Below are 18,620 nucleotides of genomic sequence, written 5' to 3'. Positions count from 1 at the left end.
AGTGTATGAATGTGTGTGTGAATGAGTGAATGCTGACATGTAGTGTAAAGCGCTTTGAGAGGTCGGAAGATTACAACAGCGCTATATAAATGCAAGTCCATTTACCATTTATCTCGAGATGCTTTTCATATAGAGCAGGTCGAGACCGTACTCTATAATTTAGAGACCCAACAAAAGAACCCCCATGAGCATGCACTGTTATGCACACATTTAGAGGTGAGGACTGCTGTTTCCATCGTCAAGAATAAACCTTTAGTCACAACTTTTAAAGGAACAGTGTGTTACATTTTCAGGGATCTATTAGCAGAAATGGAATATAATATTCATAGCTATGTTTTCATGAGTGTATAATCACCTGGAACTAAGAACTGCTGTGTTTTCGTTAGCTTAGAATGAGCCCTTCATATCTACATAGGGAGCGGGTCCTCTTCACGGAGTCCGCCATGTTGCTCCGCCATGTTTCTACAGTAGCCCAGAACGGACAAACCAAACACTGACTCTAGAGAGAGCCTTTCACGTTTTTACGTTACCTGAAGGCCACAGTAGTTCTCCGATTGGCTTGTGAAACTGAGTCGCAGAGTGCAAAACCATGGTACCGCCAGCCGCCGTCTGATTTTTGTTGCTCTTAAAGTAGTGTTATTATGGCAAAGATGTCCACTGAGCGACGCGAACCGTGTTACCACTGTTTTGCACTCGGGGGCTCACGTTAGCGCAGTCTTGGAAAGGGAGGAGTGAGCGGAGGGGAACTCAGTTGGTTGCAATCTGCAACCACACCACTAGATGCAAATCCTACACACTACACCTTTAAGTCAACATGGACAACAACTCCTTAAAGTGTTCAAAAAAGGACATTTTAACATCTACGGTGCATTTCCATGACAACTAGCCAAACTCTACCTGATGATGTAGATCATGTGAGACGATGTGGATATTGCTTATTTAAACACCCAGCAGTTACAGAGCAACATCAGCATTCATTTGTAGTGTTTGTGTCCACCTGAAATCCAATATTCACTCTCCTTTTAGCTTGGCTTTGCTCAACACCAACTCCTAAAGGACGTGTAACTGTCCCTTTAGCTGTTAAATGCTCCACTATGTTCACCAGCTGCTAAAAACAGCTGCAAAAGTAAACCAAAACAGTCTTTCTAGTCAAGATGTTGGGTCCAAAGACCTGTGATTTTCATCTCACACGGATTCACAACACTGTTAAATGCTCCCTTTAAAATGTGTATTTTATTAAATTAGAAAAATAATATTCCAAGCCCAAATTCGCCAGGTACAGAGGAGCCATTTATTTTGTCTGAACAAGTCCATACTAAAAATATGAGATAAAGAGGGGTAAGTCTACAAACGGCGGACTGACTTCATCACCAACCTGATCTATCTCACTCTCCCCTGGAAACAAGGGCTGTCCGTCACTCAGCTCCCCGAGGATACACCCCACCGACCACATGTCCACCGCCTTTCCATAGGGAGCCCTGAGACAGAGAGAGAAAACATTATTTAGAGATGATTATGAGTACGGTGGTTTATGGTGATGATGTTATCAGTGGTGGGGATATTGCAGTAAAACAAAAGGACGGATGCTGTGTTTCTGATGGAGACGCTCATAAAGAAGATGGTCATTTCTGAGGGAACGGAGCTGAGGAGTCTGGTGAGAAATGGCGAGAGATCTGGCAGCAGAGAAGCAGAGGAGCGGTGGTGTTGGAGGGAGAGAGTATTTGAGTGGGCGGCATTCAAACGCTGTCTCAATAAATGTTCCAGGGCATTTACTAAATCAGGCTACAGCAGAGAGGCTAGATGACGTTCAGCCGTCTCAGAGCTAGAACGGACATTCAATGCAGCAAAAGGCATCAAAAACAACATAAGAAGCAAAAAGAACTGCGAAACAGAGATTTGGTCTCAGGGTAACCGGTGTGTGCACGATGGTTTATGTCATAATGTTGAAGCAGGTGAATCATCGTCTCTTTTAACCCAAAAAGGAACACCCAACAAAGGTGAACACAGAAATGACACAAAATGGTTTTATGGGACCTTGTGCACAAGAACACACACACACACAAATAATATAGCTCTTAAATAATCATAATAAATAAAACAAAATTAATAAAATAAAATACTTAAAAGCTTACCAGATGGGTGATTTTTTTTTTTTTTTTTTAAACATCAACTTCCACAAACTCTGTGAACCTTTTCATATATATGAAATATCCAAATTTGGTGAAATTTTTCAGATAAACTGAAGTATTACGTGTTCCTCTATAGCTTGAGATAACCTCTTAATATATATAAACAAATGAAAAACAAACAAACACTGGATTTATCTAAAAATCTAAAATTTAGCTCATGAAACTTGATGATTTGAAGACATGTGATTACACTGACAGTGACATTATGTTAGATGTGAATGGACACATAACTGTAAAGCTGTACTGCAAGTAAGCTGATGCATTAGGAATGACAACCAAGAGCAGAGTATTCTTATTGGAGTAACTTCCTGTAACTCTCTCATGGAGCCCTGGAGGTTTGTTGAACCCAGCTGCTAAAACTATTATGTGGCATATTTTAGTGTGTCAAACAACTTATGACACTTTCTCATACTAGAGATGCACTAATCTAAAATGTCAGATCATTCTAGACGAGAGTTGCAAAATTCCACGAATATCCAAAGTGGAAACTTTCCATGGGAATGTACATTTGTGTTTAAAGGTGAGATATAAGGATGCAGATTTACCTCATTGTTTTACATACATATTCTGTTAAGAACTCTCAATTCCCTAATTATCCAACTAGACAGGCTGAGAATCTTCATCTTCCTGTATAAATCATCCCGTGGTCAGTTTTCTATCACATTTCGTGGAGTTATCTTATGGAATGAAAATGTGCATTTAATGGATTCCTCTGCGTCATTGTCTTTGTATAAAAAGAGATTTAGAAATGCTTTGCTGACAAAAACATCTGATTTGGAAAAAAATGATCACTCTTAGAAATTGTAAATATGGCAATTACTCCTGCTTCTTTGTATTTGTTTGTTTGAACTTTACACCTATTACCTATTGTATGTCCTTTGGGTGTGTTTTTTATATAAGTCATTATAGGTCTCTACTACACCCTCACATTCATTTTTACATTCCTCTCTTGTGATTTGTATTTTATTGTAACTAGCAAGTTAACTGATGGGGAAAGGCCGGCTACTTTGAACATTTTAGCTGACAATGTGGGCTGTGTGCAAACTTAGGGTTTAAAGTGAACCACTAATTTATAAAAGAAATGTTTTACAATAAAGAATGAATGGAAATAATGTAGATTAATTAAGACTCCTCCATTAGCTGCAGCTCAATCAAGCTATGTCCCACATGCCAACAGCTATCTAGCAAACTAGCAGAAGGTGTTAACAAGTTATAACATGTGTACTTTGCTTTAGGTTACTATCTACTCATAAAACATATCAAATATATTCACTCCAGTAATATAATCCAAACTCACATGAAAGCAGTAGCAGTGCAGTAGTGTTGGCAGCAGTGTGGGCTGCACATGTGATGGGAGGATGCACTGTGCATGCAGAGGGTTGTAACTTTACTGAATTCCTATTTAATGGGATGCTGGCAAATCTGTACATGTGATGGAAGAGTGCTGCTGAATGCAGTGCATAGTTACAATTCAATTAAATGGGCATACTTTAACCAAAACATGACATGAGACCTAGTTTTGCTTTTTTTAATGTGTATTTTCCCATTAACAAGTTCACTACTAGAAGGTACGATTTTTAAATTGAAACTAGAATTGAAATTACAGAAACACTTCTGTCAGATCTATTACCATTGTAACTTTAATGAAACGGCACACATCAGAGTGAAGAGTTTACTACAAAATGTACATTTATTCTTCTTTCATACATTTTGCAACCTCATCAACATGTATGTATTTCAATGTAACAACGCAAGTGCAAGGTATGGGGCAAAACAAGTCTTAAAGTCGCATCTTAATGAACTTGGGCCAGTTGGGTCATGTAAAAAGAAAAGAAAATGTATTACCACTTTTCTGAATTTTTAAATATGCAATTTGTGTCATCTCATGCTAATTTTGTGCAAAACTGAAAGCTTTCTTCAGCAAGACAGGAGTGACAGGAGCGAGTGGGTATTTTTTTTAATCTTTTTATTTTGCTTAGTAGATTTTGAATATTTGCTGCAAACACAAGGCCTTTAAAACATCTTACTTTGTAAATAAATATACATTTCCCAAATTATATAAGTTTCATATTACACAAAATGACTAAGGATCTTGTATCTGGTTGGACTGTCACATACAGTATATTACTTACATGTTTCATTTAGTCAAATTTATATATATATTTTTTCCATATGGATAGACACATTTGCCGGAAAATTCAGCCTGACCCATTTGGGATCAGTTTATAATGACTGGCACACTGGTGGGTCGCTTTATTTACAGTTTCTTTGGTATCACTTACTCTCATTCAGTCATGGCAGGCCGTTGATTCAACTCAAGTTTGTAGTGCCACAGAAATCCTTGGCCACATGTTACCTTACATAAAATTATCCTAATGACTTCTTCTTCGCCGTGACTTTGCTAGATTTTGAATTTGGGAAAATGAGAGCACTGATACTGGATGATATTGGAAACACTATCAGGAGAGAAAGTCAGTGCGTCCCTGTTTGATACAATCTCATACAAAAATACTGGGTAACACTTCATTTTATAGGTCCGCCAATTTCATGGTAATTAGGTGATAATTAGCAAGTAAGCTATTTGAAATTTCTTTGGAATTATTGTCAAATTACCCCAATATTTACTTCAATATTTATAAAAAAAATACTTTATTATGAACATTATTTAATAATTATATGCTAGAATAGCATACAATGGTTAAAATAGGGTCCTTGCACTGCTCTTCATCGGAGGTGGAAAACCAAAACTAATAGAAGACACTTCTGATCAGGCCCAAATCTCCCCATTGTGTGACTTATTGTTACACAAATGTAACCTGGTAGCTAATGTAACGACTAAGGGAGTTTTTTAAGAAATTTCAAAATAAGTTATTTGCTAATTATTATCTATTTATCAGCAGACATGGAAATAAAGCATATCAATTAACTTTGTATTCTTTTCCTGGAAATGTATTAAATAAAGTACCAGCTATTGGGAAATAGTGGAATATAATCATTAAATAATGTTTCTAATAAATTAATTTTCGATACATTTTGAGGTAAATATTGGGGTAATTTGGCAGTAATTCCAAAGAAATTTCAAATAGGTTATTTGCTAATTATCACCTAATTACCATGAAATTTGCAGACCTGTAAAATGAAGTGTTACCAAATACTGGTGCTCTGAGAAGATCAAAAACTAAATGCTGGGAATAATTTGTGACAGCCAACAGAGGTCCCTTTCTCTTTCTCATGTAGTCTCCTACACACGCACAGAGAGAGACTCACCCCAGCAGCAGCTCAGGCGAGCGGTACCACCTTGTAGCCACATACTCAGTGTAATTGGCATCTGTTCCTTCAGACAGGTTACGAGCGAAACCTGGAAATGAATCCATCACACAGACACTGATACTGTACTTTAGACATCAAGCACTCTGTGATAAATATAAATGGCTCATTAGTAAGAATAAAGTGCAATCAACACTCGAACCGTTTGGACGGCTACAGTAACAACATGGCCATCGTCCCATGTGACCAGACTCTAATGAGTTATGTCACTGCAGGCGGGCTGAGATCGCTCTTTAGATAACTGGTGTACAGAGAGTCCATTTTAAGCATGAAAAATCACAATAAACACAACGCCAGCTCCGACAGTGAATAACAAACAAATCTCGCCCCAGCTGACTCAGAGGGATTGCATTAGAAAAGATTATGCAAAGCTAACTGACCGTGGGATTTTGCAAATACTCAAACAAATAATATACCTGGGAGACTGTAAAATTAAAGAAACTATGCAGTATCAATTTAATTTATTAGTATTTTAAAGGGGAAAAAGGTGCCTGACTTTCTTCAAATATAACTTTGGCAGATTAATTGTGCTAACAACCACGGGAGGACGTTTTATAGAGCTGGTTGGCTGCTTCCCAGCGGCAGAATTGATCCTCACAACTTACAAGGTGACAAATTAACGGTGGGATTTTTCACAGAGGACTGAGCCCAAGAAACTAAAACTGGCAAATTGAAATCGCAGATATAACTGCAAAGAAAAGAAATCACAGATAATTTGACAGCATTGTGATGATTCTGCACATACAGCAGAATGTCTAATAAATCACCAGGTAAAGCTGATTCACTCTGCTGAATAAATACCGTGATTTTACAAGTAATTATCTTTATTTGACAAGGCAAACATGCAAGAGAGTGCACGGTTTTACGGCATTGCACCTCTCAACAACTCATCGTGACAATATGGCTGCCGTAAAGAAACAGAGGGAGAAGACTCACCAAAGTCACAGAGTTTGAGAACATCCTCGGAGCTGATGAGGAGGTTCTCCGGCTTGATATCTGCAAGAGAGACGCAGACATATGCGGAAATTTACTGTTATGAAACATAAAAACATGACCCTTGTTTGACATGAAAAAAATATGATTTTGAGACTCAACACCGGGAAACATGACATTGATATTGTTACAGTAGAGACATAAAGATGAACTCCTCACCTCTGTGTACTATATCATTGGTGTGACACCAGTTGATGGCTTTGATGAGCTGGTAGATGTAGCTGCGGACTTTATCAGGCGGTGCACCGTTTGGCAGCTCCTCTAGTAGCTCCAGCATGTTCTGCAAACCACAAGAAAGAGCTACATGTAGGACGTGTGTCTGTGAGTTTAAAGAGGACATATTATGCTTTTGTGCATTTCCCCTTTCCTTTAGTGTGTTTTACAAAGCCCAAAGGGAGTTCCTGTCCCCCACAGAAACACTGCTCCTGAACTGCCTGAAACGCCCTGAAGTCCTGCCTTTTCTTCCGTAACGTGGTGATGTCACCAAGTAACACATTTGCAAAATACCTGCCTAGCCAACACATTCTCATTCCCAACTCGTCAAATACCGCCGCTTGGACAGCGCCCCTCGGCAGCAGAGACCGACGCACAGGGTACTCCTCTTGCGTTACTTTTGGACGGACCGGGGACGTGTCAATATACGCTTGCTCCATGCATAGTGTCCTTTCAAAATAAACTTCCGCTTTCACAGGAAGTTAGGTTTAGAGAACACGATTACTTAGGTAGGGTTAGGAAACGGTCATGGTTGATGTAAACTTCACTGACTAGCGACTTACGTGACTCACGGCACTGACAATACCAACGAGTCACATGACTAGACTGACTTGACAAAATAAGTCAAAGTTACTTTTAGTTTCACACGGGACACGAACAGTGGTGTCCGGGTTGAAAGTCTTGTCTGTTTGACTCATCCACCTCCCCTCCCTCCCTCTCGCCCATCCGGAATGGACTCTCACGCTATCAATACTACGTCGCTTTCTCCAACCGTCGAATAACGCCGCAGCTGGGTTTACATTGGAGTTAGTTAAAAGCCTGGTTTGTCACATACTGTTGCTAAAGGGTGCCTCCGTGCGTTGATTTCCAATGCCGAGGGGTACTTGCCAAACAGCAGTACTCGACGAGTTGGGAGTGAAAACGGGTTGACCTAGCGGCTAGTTTGGCCCTCAGACAAAGCTAGTTAGAGCGGAGCTGGAGCAGAGTCCGAAGAGTTTGGTTTGGTTGACCAATCAGAGCAGACTGGGCTTTTAAAAGTGAGCTTTTCAGACAGAGGATGAAAAGAGTTGCTGCAGCACAGCCAGCATGAGAAAAATTAAGTATTTTTTGAACATGAAAGCATGAAAAATGTTCTAGTAGAAACCCTAAATACAAGTATGCACCTGAAAATGAGCACAGTAGGTCCTCTTTAACTGTTTGGCTTGGTGAAAACATGCTTTAAAATATGAATGTTGTTGACCTTTGTCCTAGATATTTCTTACAGTGGGGATTCATCTCTTTAAACCCTGACCCAGGAGAGCGAGAGGGGACACCATGATAAAATGACTAGAGTACAGTATGAAAATAAAACCTGTCATGAAATAAACACTTGGCTGGATACCCTGGCAACACAGTGGGGAATACCATTATTCACCAACAGCATAGTTCATATGTTGCCATGGTGATGCTTTTTTATGTTTAACTGAGCAGTCTCAACATCCTGAAACTTGGAGCCTAGATACAGCAGAGAGTGGAGATGTGTAGTGTAAGAATGAATGTGTGCATAGCATGAAATAATAATGTTGAGCTGACCCTCTCGACGTATTCAAAGACGAGGTAGAGTTTCCCCCTCCTGCGAAAAGCCTCCTTCAGCTCCACGATGTTGTCCTGCTTCAACGTCCGAAGCATCTTCAGCTCCCGAAGCGTCGTCTCCTTGACCTCCTCATTTTCTGAAATTAAAGAGAAAGAAATGATACCGCCATCCCTTTTTCTCTCCCCCCTTTTTTCTACCTCCCTCCCTAACTCACCCTCGCTGTCTTTGAACTTCTTAATGGCCACCAGCTCATTGGTTTCCTGTGAACATATGAGGACGTGAATTGTGTTAAGACGAAAGAAAACAACCTATTGAGTTTACACATTCGTGCACACAACTGAAACTTGAAATTTCCTGGGACAAATATGAAGAAATGTTCAAAATAGGTCAAGTCGTTTGGCTGAAAAGTGAGTTTTTCTTATCATACTATATCTAGTCTTTGGGCACATGATGGGAATACTGTTTCTGCCATAGACTCCTTTATATTTTAGGAAAAAACAGTATAGTCCCATGTGCTCAAATACTAGATATAATATGATAAGAAAATGTCTGTATCTCAGAAACAACACGGAGCACAATCAAGTATTTGGTATCTACAAACTCATAACAAGTTGAATATCAAATATATGCACACATATACATATGGAAAACATTTGATAAACACAATGTTTCATTTTTCAAAAATCCTGACTTTGACTATTAATAAAATTTTTTTTTTTTTTTATGTGATCTAAACATTTCAAAGCTGTACTGTTACTGTAGATACTTGCCCAAAGTATGGCCGTAACAAATTTCAAGACTTTTGACCAACAAATGTGGCAATTTTCTTTATCATACTAAATACAGTCTTTGGGCACAAACAAAGGCCTCAGTGACTTCCTGCGATAGACAGAAACAAAGATGCATCGAACATTAAAATGGTGGAAAAGACAAATGAGAGAAACGGTGAAGATATTTAAATTAATTTCCTGCCCACTCTTAACATGAAAAAAAAAATATGTATGCCCAAGTTGCCGGCAGTGCCAACACATGCTGTGTGCTCTCATTTCCATTATTTTACCACAGGGCATTCACACATACAAAGGAAACCCAGCTCAACCTTGGCATAGTTAATATGCATCGTAGGTCTCTTTCAGCTTCTTGCAGGTTGCTTGATTGACCTTGCTGAATTTTACAAGCTGGTGTGGTTGCAGAGATTTATCGCTTTGATTCAAAGGCTTAGCTGCAGCTTCAGACATCAAGTACGTATGTACAGCTTTACTGGCAAACAATTAAAGGGTAGGTTTTGTTGCAGCTTTTCACAGGTCAAGATGATCATTTCTGGGCTTCAAAAAACATCAGATATGTTTCTGCAAACAGGACACTCATAATAATAATCGCACATGTCTTCGTATACTCTTTATCAGGTTTTATTGGATTTATTTCTACTCGCTACATCCATGCTGGAATCGGGAAATTGGGCAAAATACAGTGAACACAAATAGAAATCATGCGTTCACCACCTTTTTTTCAGTGGATTATATAAAGAAATACCAGGCTTTATCGTGAGCTCCTTATTACTATAAATAAGATTTATAACAGGTGATGAAGGCCAAAAAGATTACCCCACTGGACTGTGTTTAAACCCAGTGAGAAAATGCAGCAAAAAGGGAAATGTTCTCAGAACTAAAGCAACTGAAGGGATTGAGCTACACATGTTTATAACAGATGATGGGAGTCAACACTTTAATGCCATGTCTCAGAGTACATACAGTAACTAGCAGTCTGCTCAGAGCCCTGGACTGTGATGGGTTTTGCCAAGAAACTGGTGAGGAAGAAACATCTGGTTTAAGGTCAGATTATTCTGTGTTTGTGGGAATTTTTTGATGAAAAGTGTATAAAGCTATTAACCTCAACAAATGAAGAGGGAGTCTGAAGGCTTTGGATGGATAATGCATCATACACATTGCACTGCAGGCATGTAACATTGTGAGCTTTGTCATCTAATATCTGGCAGCAGCTATTTTATACTGTACATGCTTCTAATACTGAGATACTGAGTGGGGTCTTTGGGTGGACCAATCATTGCTTTACACCTGTGTAACATTCCTGTTTCTCTGTGCATAGTATCGCCTGTTTTATTTTGAAAGACCAGCTTCTCCTGACGTTTCAGTTCCTGTCCTCCTTGATTAGTTCCACCTGTCCCTCGTTAGCCCTGCTGCTGCTCACCTGTTCCCACTTCCCCATTAGTCACATTGTTTTCCAGCAAGTTGTGTTAAAGGGACTACATGTAAGTTTTTACACGTATAAAGGTGTTTTCATTGTTTTTTATTGCCAATGTGTGAACAGGTTGTAACCTAATCTAAAAAAATTAGACCTTCCGCAACTTTCTGGGTTTCCTTTATCAGCCTGTAGACTGCTTTTAATGCCAAGAATGCGGGCCGGTTTTTCCGGGAGAATCCAACGGGTGTGACGGTATGCACGCTAGCGAGTGCCTTTAGTTTCAGCTCCGCTTCAGGAGAGAGTTAGTTTAGCTTTGAGAATATCAAGGGAATGTACAATGGAAGTTGCAGTTAGTGCAGAGATGCTTCGTTTCGCTGCTGCTGAGTGAAGTGACGGGGGTTAACTGTGGGTAACGTTATCGACTCCGGCCCAGGAGACCAAAACTAATGTGTCCGTCCTGTGCCTTCTGACCACGGTCGGGAGGCTGAAACAGGAAAAGTTAACACTTAGGTTCGACATCGGCCGGGCCTTCGAGTCATGGAGGGACCTTCGTTTTGGTAAGCTAACATTACTGCCAAGCAGGTGAAATATATAGTGATATTGTGCTTTTAGCTGTCAATCACGCTCAGTTTCGTGTGTGTCGCCTCACTGTTTTGACCAATGCTCGCTCGTGTCTACGTAGCGCGAGCAACAGGACGCTGACTGTCGTTGACTTAACGGCCACAGGTGTCACTGTCACCAAGCAATTTCTGATTCTTACAGAGTCCCTTTAAATTCTCAATTCTAGGAAATGGGAATATATTTGCCCAAATCATGATTAAATGGGGAAACCCGTCTATTCAGTGTTAATTTTGGACCCTGATGAGGCTGGAGTGGGTGACGACAGCGGTGACGTTAGCGGTCCAGAGAGAATCACACCCTCTGTCTCTACTCTCATGTTCCTCTATTGTCCTTTTGTTTACGGAGGGTCAGACACCAGGCGGCCTCAGTGTCACGCGGTGAAGAGCCGCTAACAGCGCTCCGCTCACACATAGCCAATTGTTTAGCTGAACACACTTTTTTTAATTCAACGTTGTCTCAACATGAGAGACGAATGAAATGAAACAACATGGATTTACAGCTCTGACTTACACTTAATCCTCAGAGTAAAGTTACAGTTTTCAGTGAAGGGAAGTACATCTGAATAGATTTACTGTGTTTACCAGGCAAAATCAAAAACACACATACAGCACATGTGACATTTCAAGCTCCGTGACAGCACGTTGCAATGTGCTGATGATGCTTGTGCTCATGTGTGGCTTCTCTGACCTCCTGATTTACCTTTTTGAGCCACTGTTAAGTCAGCACACCTAAAAATAACCTCAGGCACATGAGCAGTCCCTGACTGTCATAAAAGACTAAAACTGGAACGTTTCACATCAGCCATGAATGGTTTACCGTATACCAAGGCATAATAAATGCAAAAAAAAACAGGCCACCATAGACTGTAGATGTGGTGATGTTGCTGCACATATCTTTTCACATCAATAAATGTCTGTTAGATAGAGGTCGTCATGCTAAATGGGAATTATTTATTAAAGGGCCCCGTAAGGAGAACCAATAGGACTGACTCCTCTTTTTTGTGAATAGTAAATGGACTGCACTCGCTTTTCTACCTCAACAGACAAAGTACTTTACAACTGGCCTTTCTTTTACTCGTGGTCCTGTATTTTACTCATCTCAGTCTCCGCCTCAAAGCACCCAAAACGCTCAAAACGCTCAAAACGCTCAAAACGCTCAAAACGCTCAAAACGCTCAAAACCCTCAAAACCCTCAAAACCCCTTCTTCTATCTGTTTTCTTCAGGCCCTTTTATTTTATTTATATATTTATTTTTTCTTGTCTTAATTTTTTCTTACATGTCAGTCTTTATGGTTATCTTTTTATAACCTTTTCCTTTATGTACAGTATATGTGTATGTATATAATAACTTGCTGTATTGATGAAATGCTTGACATATATTTGAGGGGAAAATAATAAATTATAAATTGCAAATACCCGCCCGTTCTGGTACACTCAAACGCAAACATGCGTACACAGTGTGGTTTTTACTTGAATAACCAGTAACTTTTTGTTGTTTTGTTAAATTCAAGAAAAGAAATGGAAATCAAATCATAATATTGTCATCACTAATTAATTTGGAAGTGATTATCGAGGGGTGGGCGATATAAACAGAGAGACGATATGCATTTGTCAATGTTGGATTTAAGTATTTTGCATCAATGTGGTGAAGTTTCTTGTTTTGTCAGGTATTTAATTTACTGGATTAGACAAAAACAGACATTTCCATCTAGTTATTTTTTCCATTAACAGTTTCTCAATTTGGCAAAACAATTTTAACTCAAGGTCCACTTACTTACTTTTCCAGAAAATTCACTATACTTCAGTGTTTCATATACAAAATGACCACACCACTGACCCCAATGCTCTTCAAAGAGATAGTCAAGATCAAACTGTGACAAAACAGAAGCAACTAACAATTACTTTCATCACTAACATCTTCTATCAGTATTTGTTTCTGATAATAATCCAGAATATATTTTTTAATGACTATAATAACTAGAGCCCAAGTTGATGTCCTCAGACTGCATACATTATTTTATCAACAGTCAAAAACCACAAAAGATGAAAAACTTTAAAAGAAAATCAAGCAAACCCCATGTTTTTACTTGACAAACTGCTTAAACAATTAATCAATAAATATCAAAGAGTCAGTTATTAATTTCCTGTTGTTCAACTACCGGTCGGGTAATTAATTAACATCAATAGAGCGTAGAGATAATGTAAAGGGGCAGCAGGAAACACTGGCTAGCGTGTAGGTTGAGCTATTGTCGCTCCCAACACACAAATTCAAGATAACACATAAGCCTCCACATACACACACCCACATACGCTAATAAAACACTTCCATAAAGTGGCAGAACATTGCACACAAACGCGAGCACACATTTGCTCGGCTAATTAAATGTTCCATCAAAAGCATACTGTACTGTAAAGTATACATAATTTATACAGGGACACCCATTTATAATGCATTTCATTTCTTGGTAGTACAGTTAGTCTCTTCTGAGTCACCTGGTGCAGGTCTTCTGTCGACTCCTAACAGGGTGACCCATTTACCGTCGGCATAGTCTCCACGTTCAATACCTCCCCCTGCATTTCCTCCTCTCCATCACACTCTGCCACCCTTTTCTCTTTTGCCCTGCTTCCAGCTGAGAAAAGCAAAAATAACTGCTCTCTCACAGCAACGCTAAAACGCTTTTATTGCCATGGTCTGAGTCTCTACATGTGAAAATGAATCCCTGACTTCTGTTATATAAGTGTTAAAACATTTCACTTCTTAGTAACTTGGTGCAACAGAAAGGATTTAACATGACAACACTTTGACAGCTGGCATCTAAATTTTTATGAAATGGAGATTCACTAGGAACCAAATTCATGGTCCAATGAAATTAAAAGGAGATTGAGACGGAAAAATTAACAATTAATGTCATTGGCTTTGGGTTATCTATGCTATGCAAGAACATATTGCGGTTCAGCCACATTATACACACAGTTTGTCATTTCGTTAATGACTGAGTCGCCCTACTTTTTGGTTCTTTCTCCCAGACTCTTTGCTTTCATTTTTCACGCAGTAGTTGAATGAAAGTAGAAGCTGCTGTCTCTTCCGCTCTTATCAAAATAACCTGTTAGCTATTGCTTACAAATAACAATCAGCAAGGTCATTAAATGGGGCGTTATCACTGGTTATAAGCCCTATGAAGGTCAGTAAGGCCCTGCTACAACCAGTAGTCCATTTTGTCATCTATTCATATCAGATTCACATGGTCGATCACTGAAAGAAGGACTAAAAGAAGACGACAGCGCCCTCTAGCGCCGATGGTAATTATGCAACCCGATATCACGTCAAAGCGTGTGATCGACCCGCCTGTCCACCAGAAGATAGCGTGTCAGTGTCACGTTTTGCCTCGCAGAGGCATGAATATTACACACCTGCATTAACGTGCAGTACCAGCAGGGGGCAACAAAGCCACTAATTTAGGCTCAGGCAAGAAAACCACAGTTAAGTTAAAGAAATACGTCAGGGTTGGGCTTGAAATAAGTACGTGAACTAAGTAAAACATGTACGGAAACAACGCAACGTCAGTGCGGAAAATGTGTTACAAAACATGTGACAAACGTCACTAATGTAACTTACAAAAAAAAACACCGGTCTCGCAAAATAGAACTGCACCTTAATGCAGACGTGTAATATTCACGCCTCAGCGAGGCAAAACGTGATACTGACACGCTTTCATCCAGTGGACAGGCGGGTCTATTACACGCTTTACGGTGAGACTTGGCTGCATTACGAAAGGAACAAACGCGTGAAACCAACGTGTAGGTGCACTTTATGTTCACAAGCATTAAGTTTTCGTTTCAGTTTTAAAACCTAGTTATTTTAAGCCAAAACACGATGTTTTTCCCTAAACTGAACTAACTGGTTTTGTTGCGTAAACCTATTGAAGTTGTAGTTTTGTTGCCTAAACATAAAGAAGTTGTTTGTGTTCAAAACGTAACATTCATTCAGTTTTACAACATTTTAAAACATGTTGCTTTTAAGTTTCGCTTTCACTTTTACAACGTAGTAGGCCCCTACTAACCCACATCTATGGTGCTTATAGCGAGCAATATCGCCCATTTAATGGCCTGATGACAGTCAAATCGGTTCATATATTTGTTCCTTTCTAAACTAGTGTTGATAGAGAGAACATTTGTCTCACAAATTCTGCTTTTAACTTTAAGACCTTAATCAGAGCACAAATACTTCAGCGTTCCCTACAAAACAGACAGAGACAACAGAAATGCGACTTTCACAGTCAGTTGCATTTTAACACGTCCGATAATGCGGATTGTCCTTTATGGTTTATCTTCTATCTGCCTCTGCTGGTGTTGCATCTTCCTCTCTAACCATCATGTTCGGTCATTCTGTTCATGCCTCCAGAATGCTGGCGTTTGCATATTTAGAGTTTCACTCAATGTAGATAATTTATGGCTCATTTAAAATTTTCATGAAGCGTATAGCCTTAAAACGAAAGAAACACGCACAAATGGCACGACGGACCACAGGGCAAACACCAACAGTACTCCATAATGAATCAGCCCAGTTTAGTTTCATTCGTCTGTCATACAATGTATGCAGTAACAACCGAGATTTGTTTGCTATCAGGTACATCTTTGAGCTTCTACACTAAGGCTGTCCTCGACCAAAGACATTCTTAGTCGACTAACACTCAACACTAACAATTAGTTGATTTAATCGACAGATCTTTCCCACAAAGAATCACACAAAAGCGGCACTTTAAATTTTGTGTTTACCAGAGATGTGCTCATAAATTTCTTGGAAATGATTGACTAAAGGAATCTGAGTCGACTAAGACCAAAACCATTAGTCGACTAATAGACTAAGAGGGAGCAGCCCTATTCACGCTACTTCATTTTCACTTAAAATTGACCAAAAATGAAATACTCTATATCCTCTCCTCCCCTCTAGCAGCAGCATTGAACATGTAAAAAAGGCCTTTCTCCTCTCTTGTTGACTCGGCTGCGACTGTCTCTCCTCCCACAGTCATCCTCTCTCTCTCTGCGTGTGCAGTGAGGTGTTTTTCACAAATATATTATGTTCATAAATGTGCTGACAGAAGGAATGATACAAGATGAGACTAAAAATATGTAATTCTATGCAGTCAAAGCACAACGTGTTGCTTTATCCACTGAGATGAATCTTCACTACAAGACAGTTTTGATAAATGCAGCTCAATGTGGCTCAGTTTGATTCAGTTTAGAAGAGTATTTCCACAAGTGAGAAATCTAGTTTTAGGTATATAGGTAAAAAGCGATACAGCGTGGGTCTATGACACTCAATGCTTTGCAAGAAACATAAGTTTCAGGTTGAGTGAGTAGTTCAAGTTTAACTAAATTATTCTGAGAATATGTAGGTATGCTCATGAATTGTCACATAATCTGTTAAACATCTATAGACAAAGCTAAACAGTCGAATTGTTGAATCTCAACCTATAAACTGTTGAAATGTTACAAATACTCTATAAACTATTTGTAGGCGGACTACTTAAGTTTCTATCTTACATTTTCTTTAATCGACATAGTGAGGACATTTTGTTAATTATCTGCCAAGTCATAAAATGTTGATATTGAATGTGTCAACAAAATCTTCACTGGCAACATATTTCATTTGTTTTCCCTACAGTATCTAATCTTGCAATACAATATCCACTCGTAGCAACTAGGGGCGTAGATGTGTGGGGATGGGGGACATACGTCTCCCTCACTTTTATAGTTTCAGGTTGATTTTCTCACTGAAGTCTCTCTGAATATTGTTCTCTTACTATTCAGCCTCCACAATTCACATGAGCGAACATCTGAGTTGATCAAAATGTTGACACCAATTTGAGCAAAACGAGCAGCAGCGTGTTGTGCAGGGTGCTTTGTCGGGTGTTTGTTTCTGCCTCTCAGGCTACAAAAAGCTGCCCAGCTTTATTGCTGGAGATTATTGGGCCTGTATGTGGTCATGTTTAGAAGGTAGCCCACAATTTAGGAAACTTGCGCGAAATGGTTAAGGTTAGGCATTGACCTTGAATAGTTATGGTTAGGATAGGTCGTCGGGCAACGAGTCTCGCTAGAGTTTTCGCAATTTGTCGGTTACCTTCTGGACACGACCGCTGTATGCAGCCTGAGAGGAATACCTGCAGACATAACTCAGGGCTCCAAAAGTCCTGTAAACTACATTTAATCTACTTTTAAATTTACATTTAATATTATCCTAAAAAGATGCCAGAACTGAACTAGTTGTAAAGATGCAAATACAACAATTATCTATCTAAGAAAGAAAACTCTAACTACTAAGTAGGGTTACAATGCAGGGGTTTACACAGCATTTCTAGTTTTTGTTCTACTATCATTATTATTGGAAAACATAACCAACTTACCAACATGATTGATTTAAATGTTTATCTTAATTTTATAAATTTCACTTCTGAAATAAGCCGTCGGTAGCAACTAAAGATTTATTTTATTTTATTTTTAGACAATTCAAAGCACTTGGTTAAAGGTAAGGGAAGGATTGTGGTTAAATATGGAAAAAGTCAAAAGTGACTTAAAAAATGAAACAGGAAGTGTTAACTTTACTACAATTCAACCAAAACCACAATGTTTCCTGAATCTTTGACAGGATTTTGACACAGGAAACCCCTAAAGTCATCCATCCACCCAGAAACACCAACAACATTAATGCAGGCAGCGACTATGTTTCCCTTCAAATTGGAAACAAATGAGTATATAAGCATCATTTCTATAAGACAAGGTTGTCCAAAGACCAAACTCTTTTGCAACAATTCTGAATGTAGGTCAATGTCACATTTGATTTGACACAACTTCTAAAGATGTCTGTTATAAGAAAATAGTGCTGCAGGTTTAATGATATGAGATAATAGCTGTTATGCTGATATGAGATAAATGATCCCCTCACAGTTTTGTTTCAGCAGTATTTAATATACAGTACATACATATATTTGTAGCTACGGTGACTCCTTTCCACCCAGTAAAGGGCACCTAAAAGTATCTTTAATTACAATTTCCAAGTCTTAAATGAATGTATAAGTCTTCTCTTTCTGTCTTACATTTAGACAGAGAGCTGCAAAATACCATCTTAAAATGGTACATTTCTGGTGTGGTTCTTCAGTATCTATTTACAATACACAACGGTGTGATTATTTAAATGTGTATATGTGGGATTACTTTCACCAACGTTATATGGGAGTTTGAGGCAAAAAGGCACCTGATGTCTTCACTATTATTTACGTGATGTGTTTATACTGTATGTGTATGTGATGTAGCATTAAGCTCACCATTGTTTGCGGCACTGGTGGAGAAGTAAACTAAACCATTTCATTAACATTAGAAAGTACAAACAGTTCCTAAATTGACCATGACCATTGACCATTTCTCAACCATGATGTCTGTTCTAATCTATTTATTATATTTTATCAGGCACAGTGTGGCTCATGTGTAAAATGTGTCATGCGTTAA

The 18,620-nt window shown here is 39.0% G+C and overlaps 1 protein-coding gene across 5 annotated transcripts in view; it reads right to left on the bottom strand.

Moving 5' to 3' along the window:
* Positions 1 to 18,620, bottom strand: part of cdkl5 (cyclin-dependent kinase-like 5) — a 51,719-nt gene that overhangs the window by 20,211 nt on the left and 12,888 nt on the right. For all 5 annotated transcript variants that reach the window (XM_037747537.1, XM_037747553.1, XM_037747570.1 and 2 more), the window contains exons 5-10: positions 8,510 to 8,555; positions 8,295 to 8,431; positions 6,669 to 6,789; positions 6,453 to 6,512; positions 5,457 to 5,547; positions 1,376 to 1,478 (exon numbers count right to left, since the gene is read on the bottom strand). In XM_037747537.1, the coding sequence (XP_037603465.1) occupies positions 1,376 to 1,478; positions 5,457 to 5,547; positions 6,453 to 6,512; positions 6,669 to 6,789; positions 8,295 to 8,431; positions 8,510 to 8,555 (558 nt within the window). The remainder of the gene's footprint in view (positions 1 to 1,375; positions 1,479 to 5,456; positions 5,548 to 6,452; positions 6,513 to 6,668; positions 6,790 to 8,294; positions 8,432 to 8,509; positions 8,556 to 18,620) is intronic.

This window comes from Sebastes umbrosus, chromosome 2 (assembly GCF_015220745.1).
Source record: "Sebastes umbrosus isolate fSebUmb1 chromosome 2, fSebUmb1.pri, whole genome shotgun sequence".
Taxonomy (NCBI): domain Eukaryota; kingdom Metazoa; phylum Chordata; class Actinopteri; order Perciformes; family Sebastidae; genus Sebastes; species Sebastes umbrosus.
This window is presented reverse-complemented; position numbering and strand designations above follow the sequence as displayed.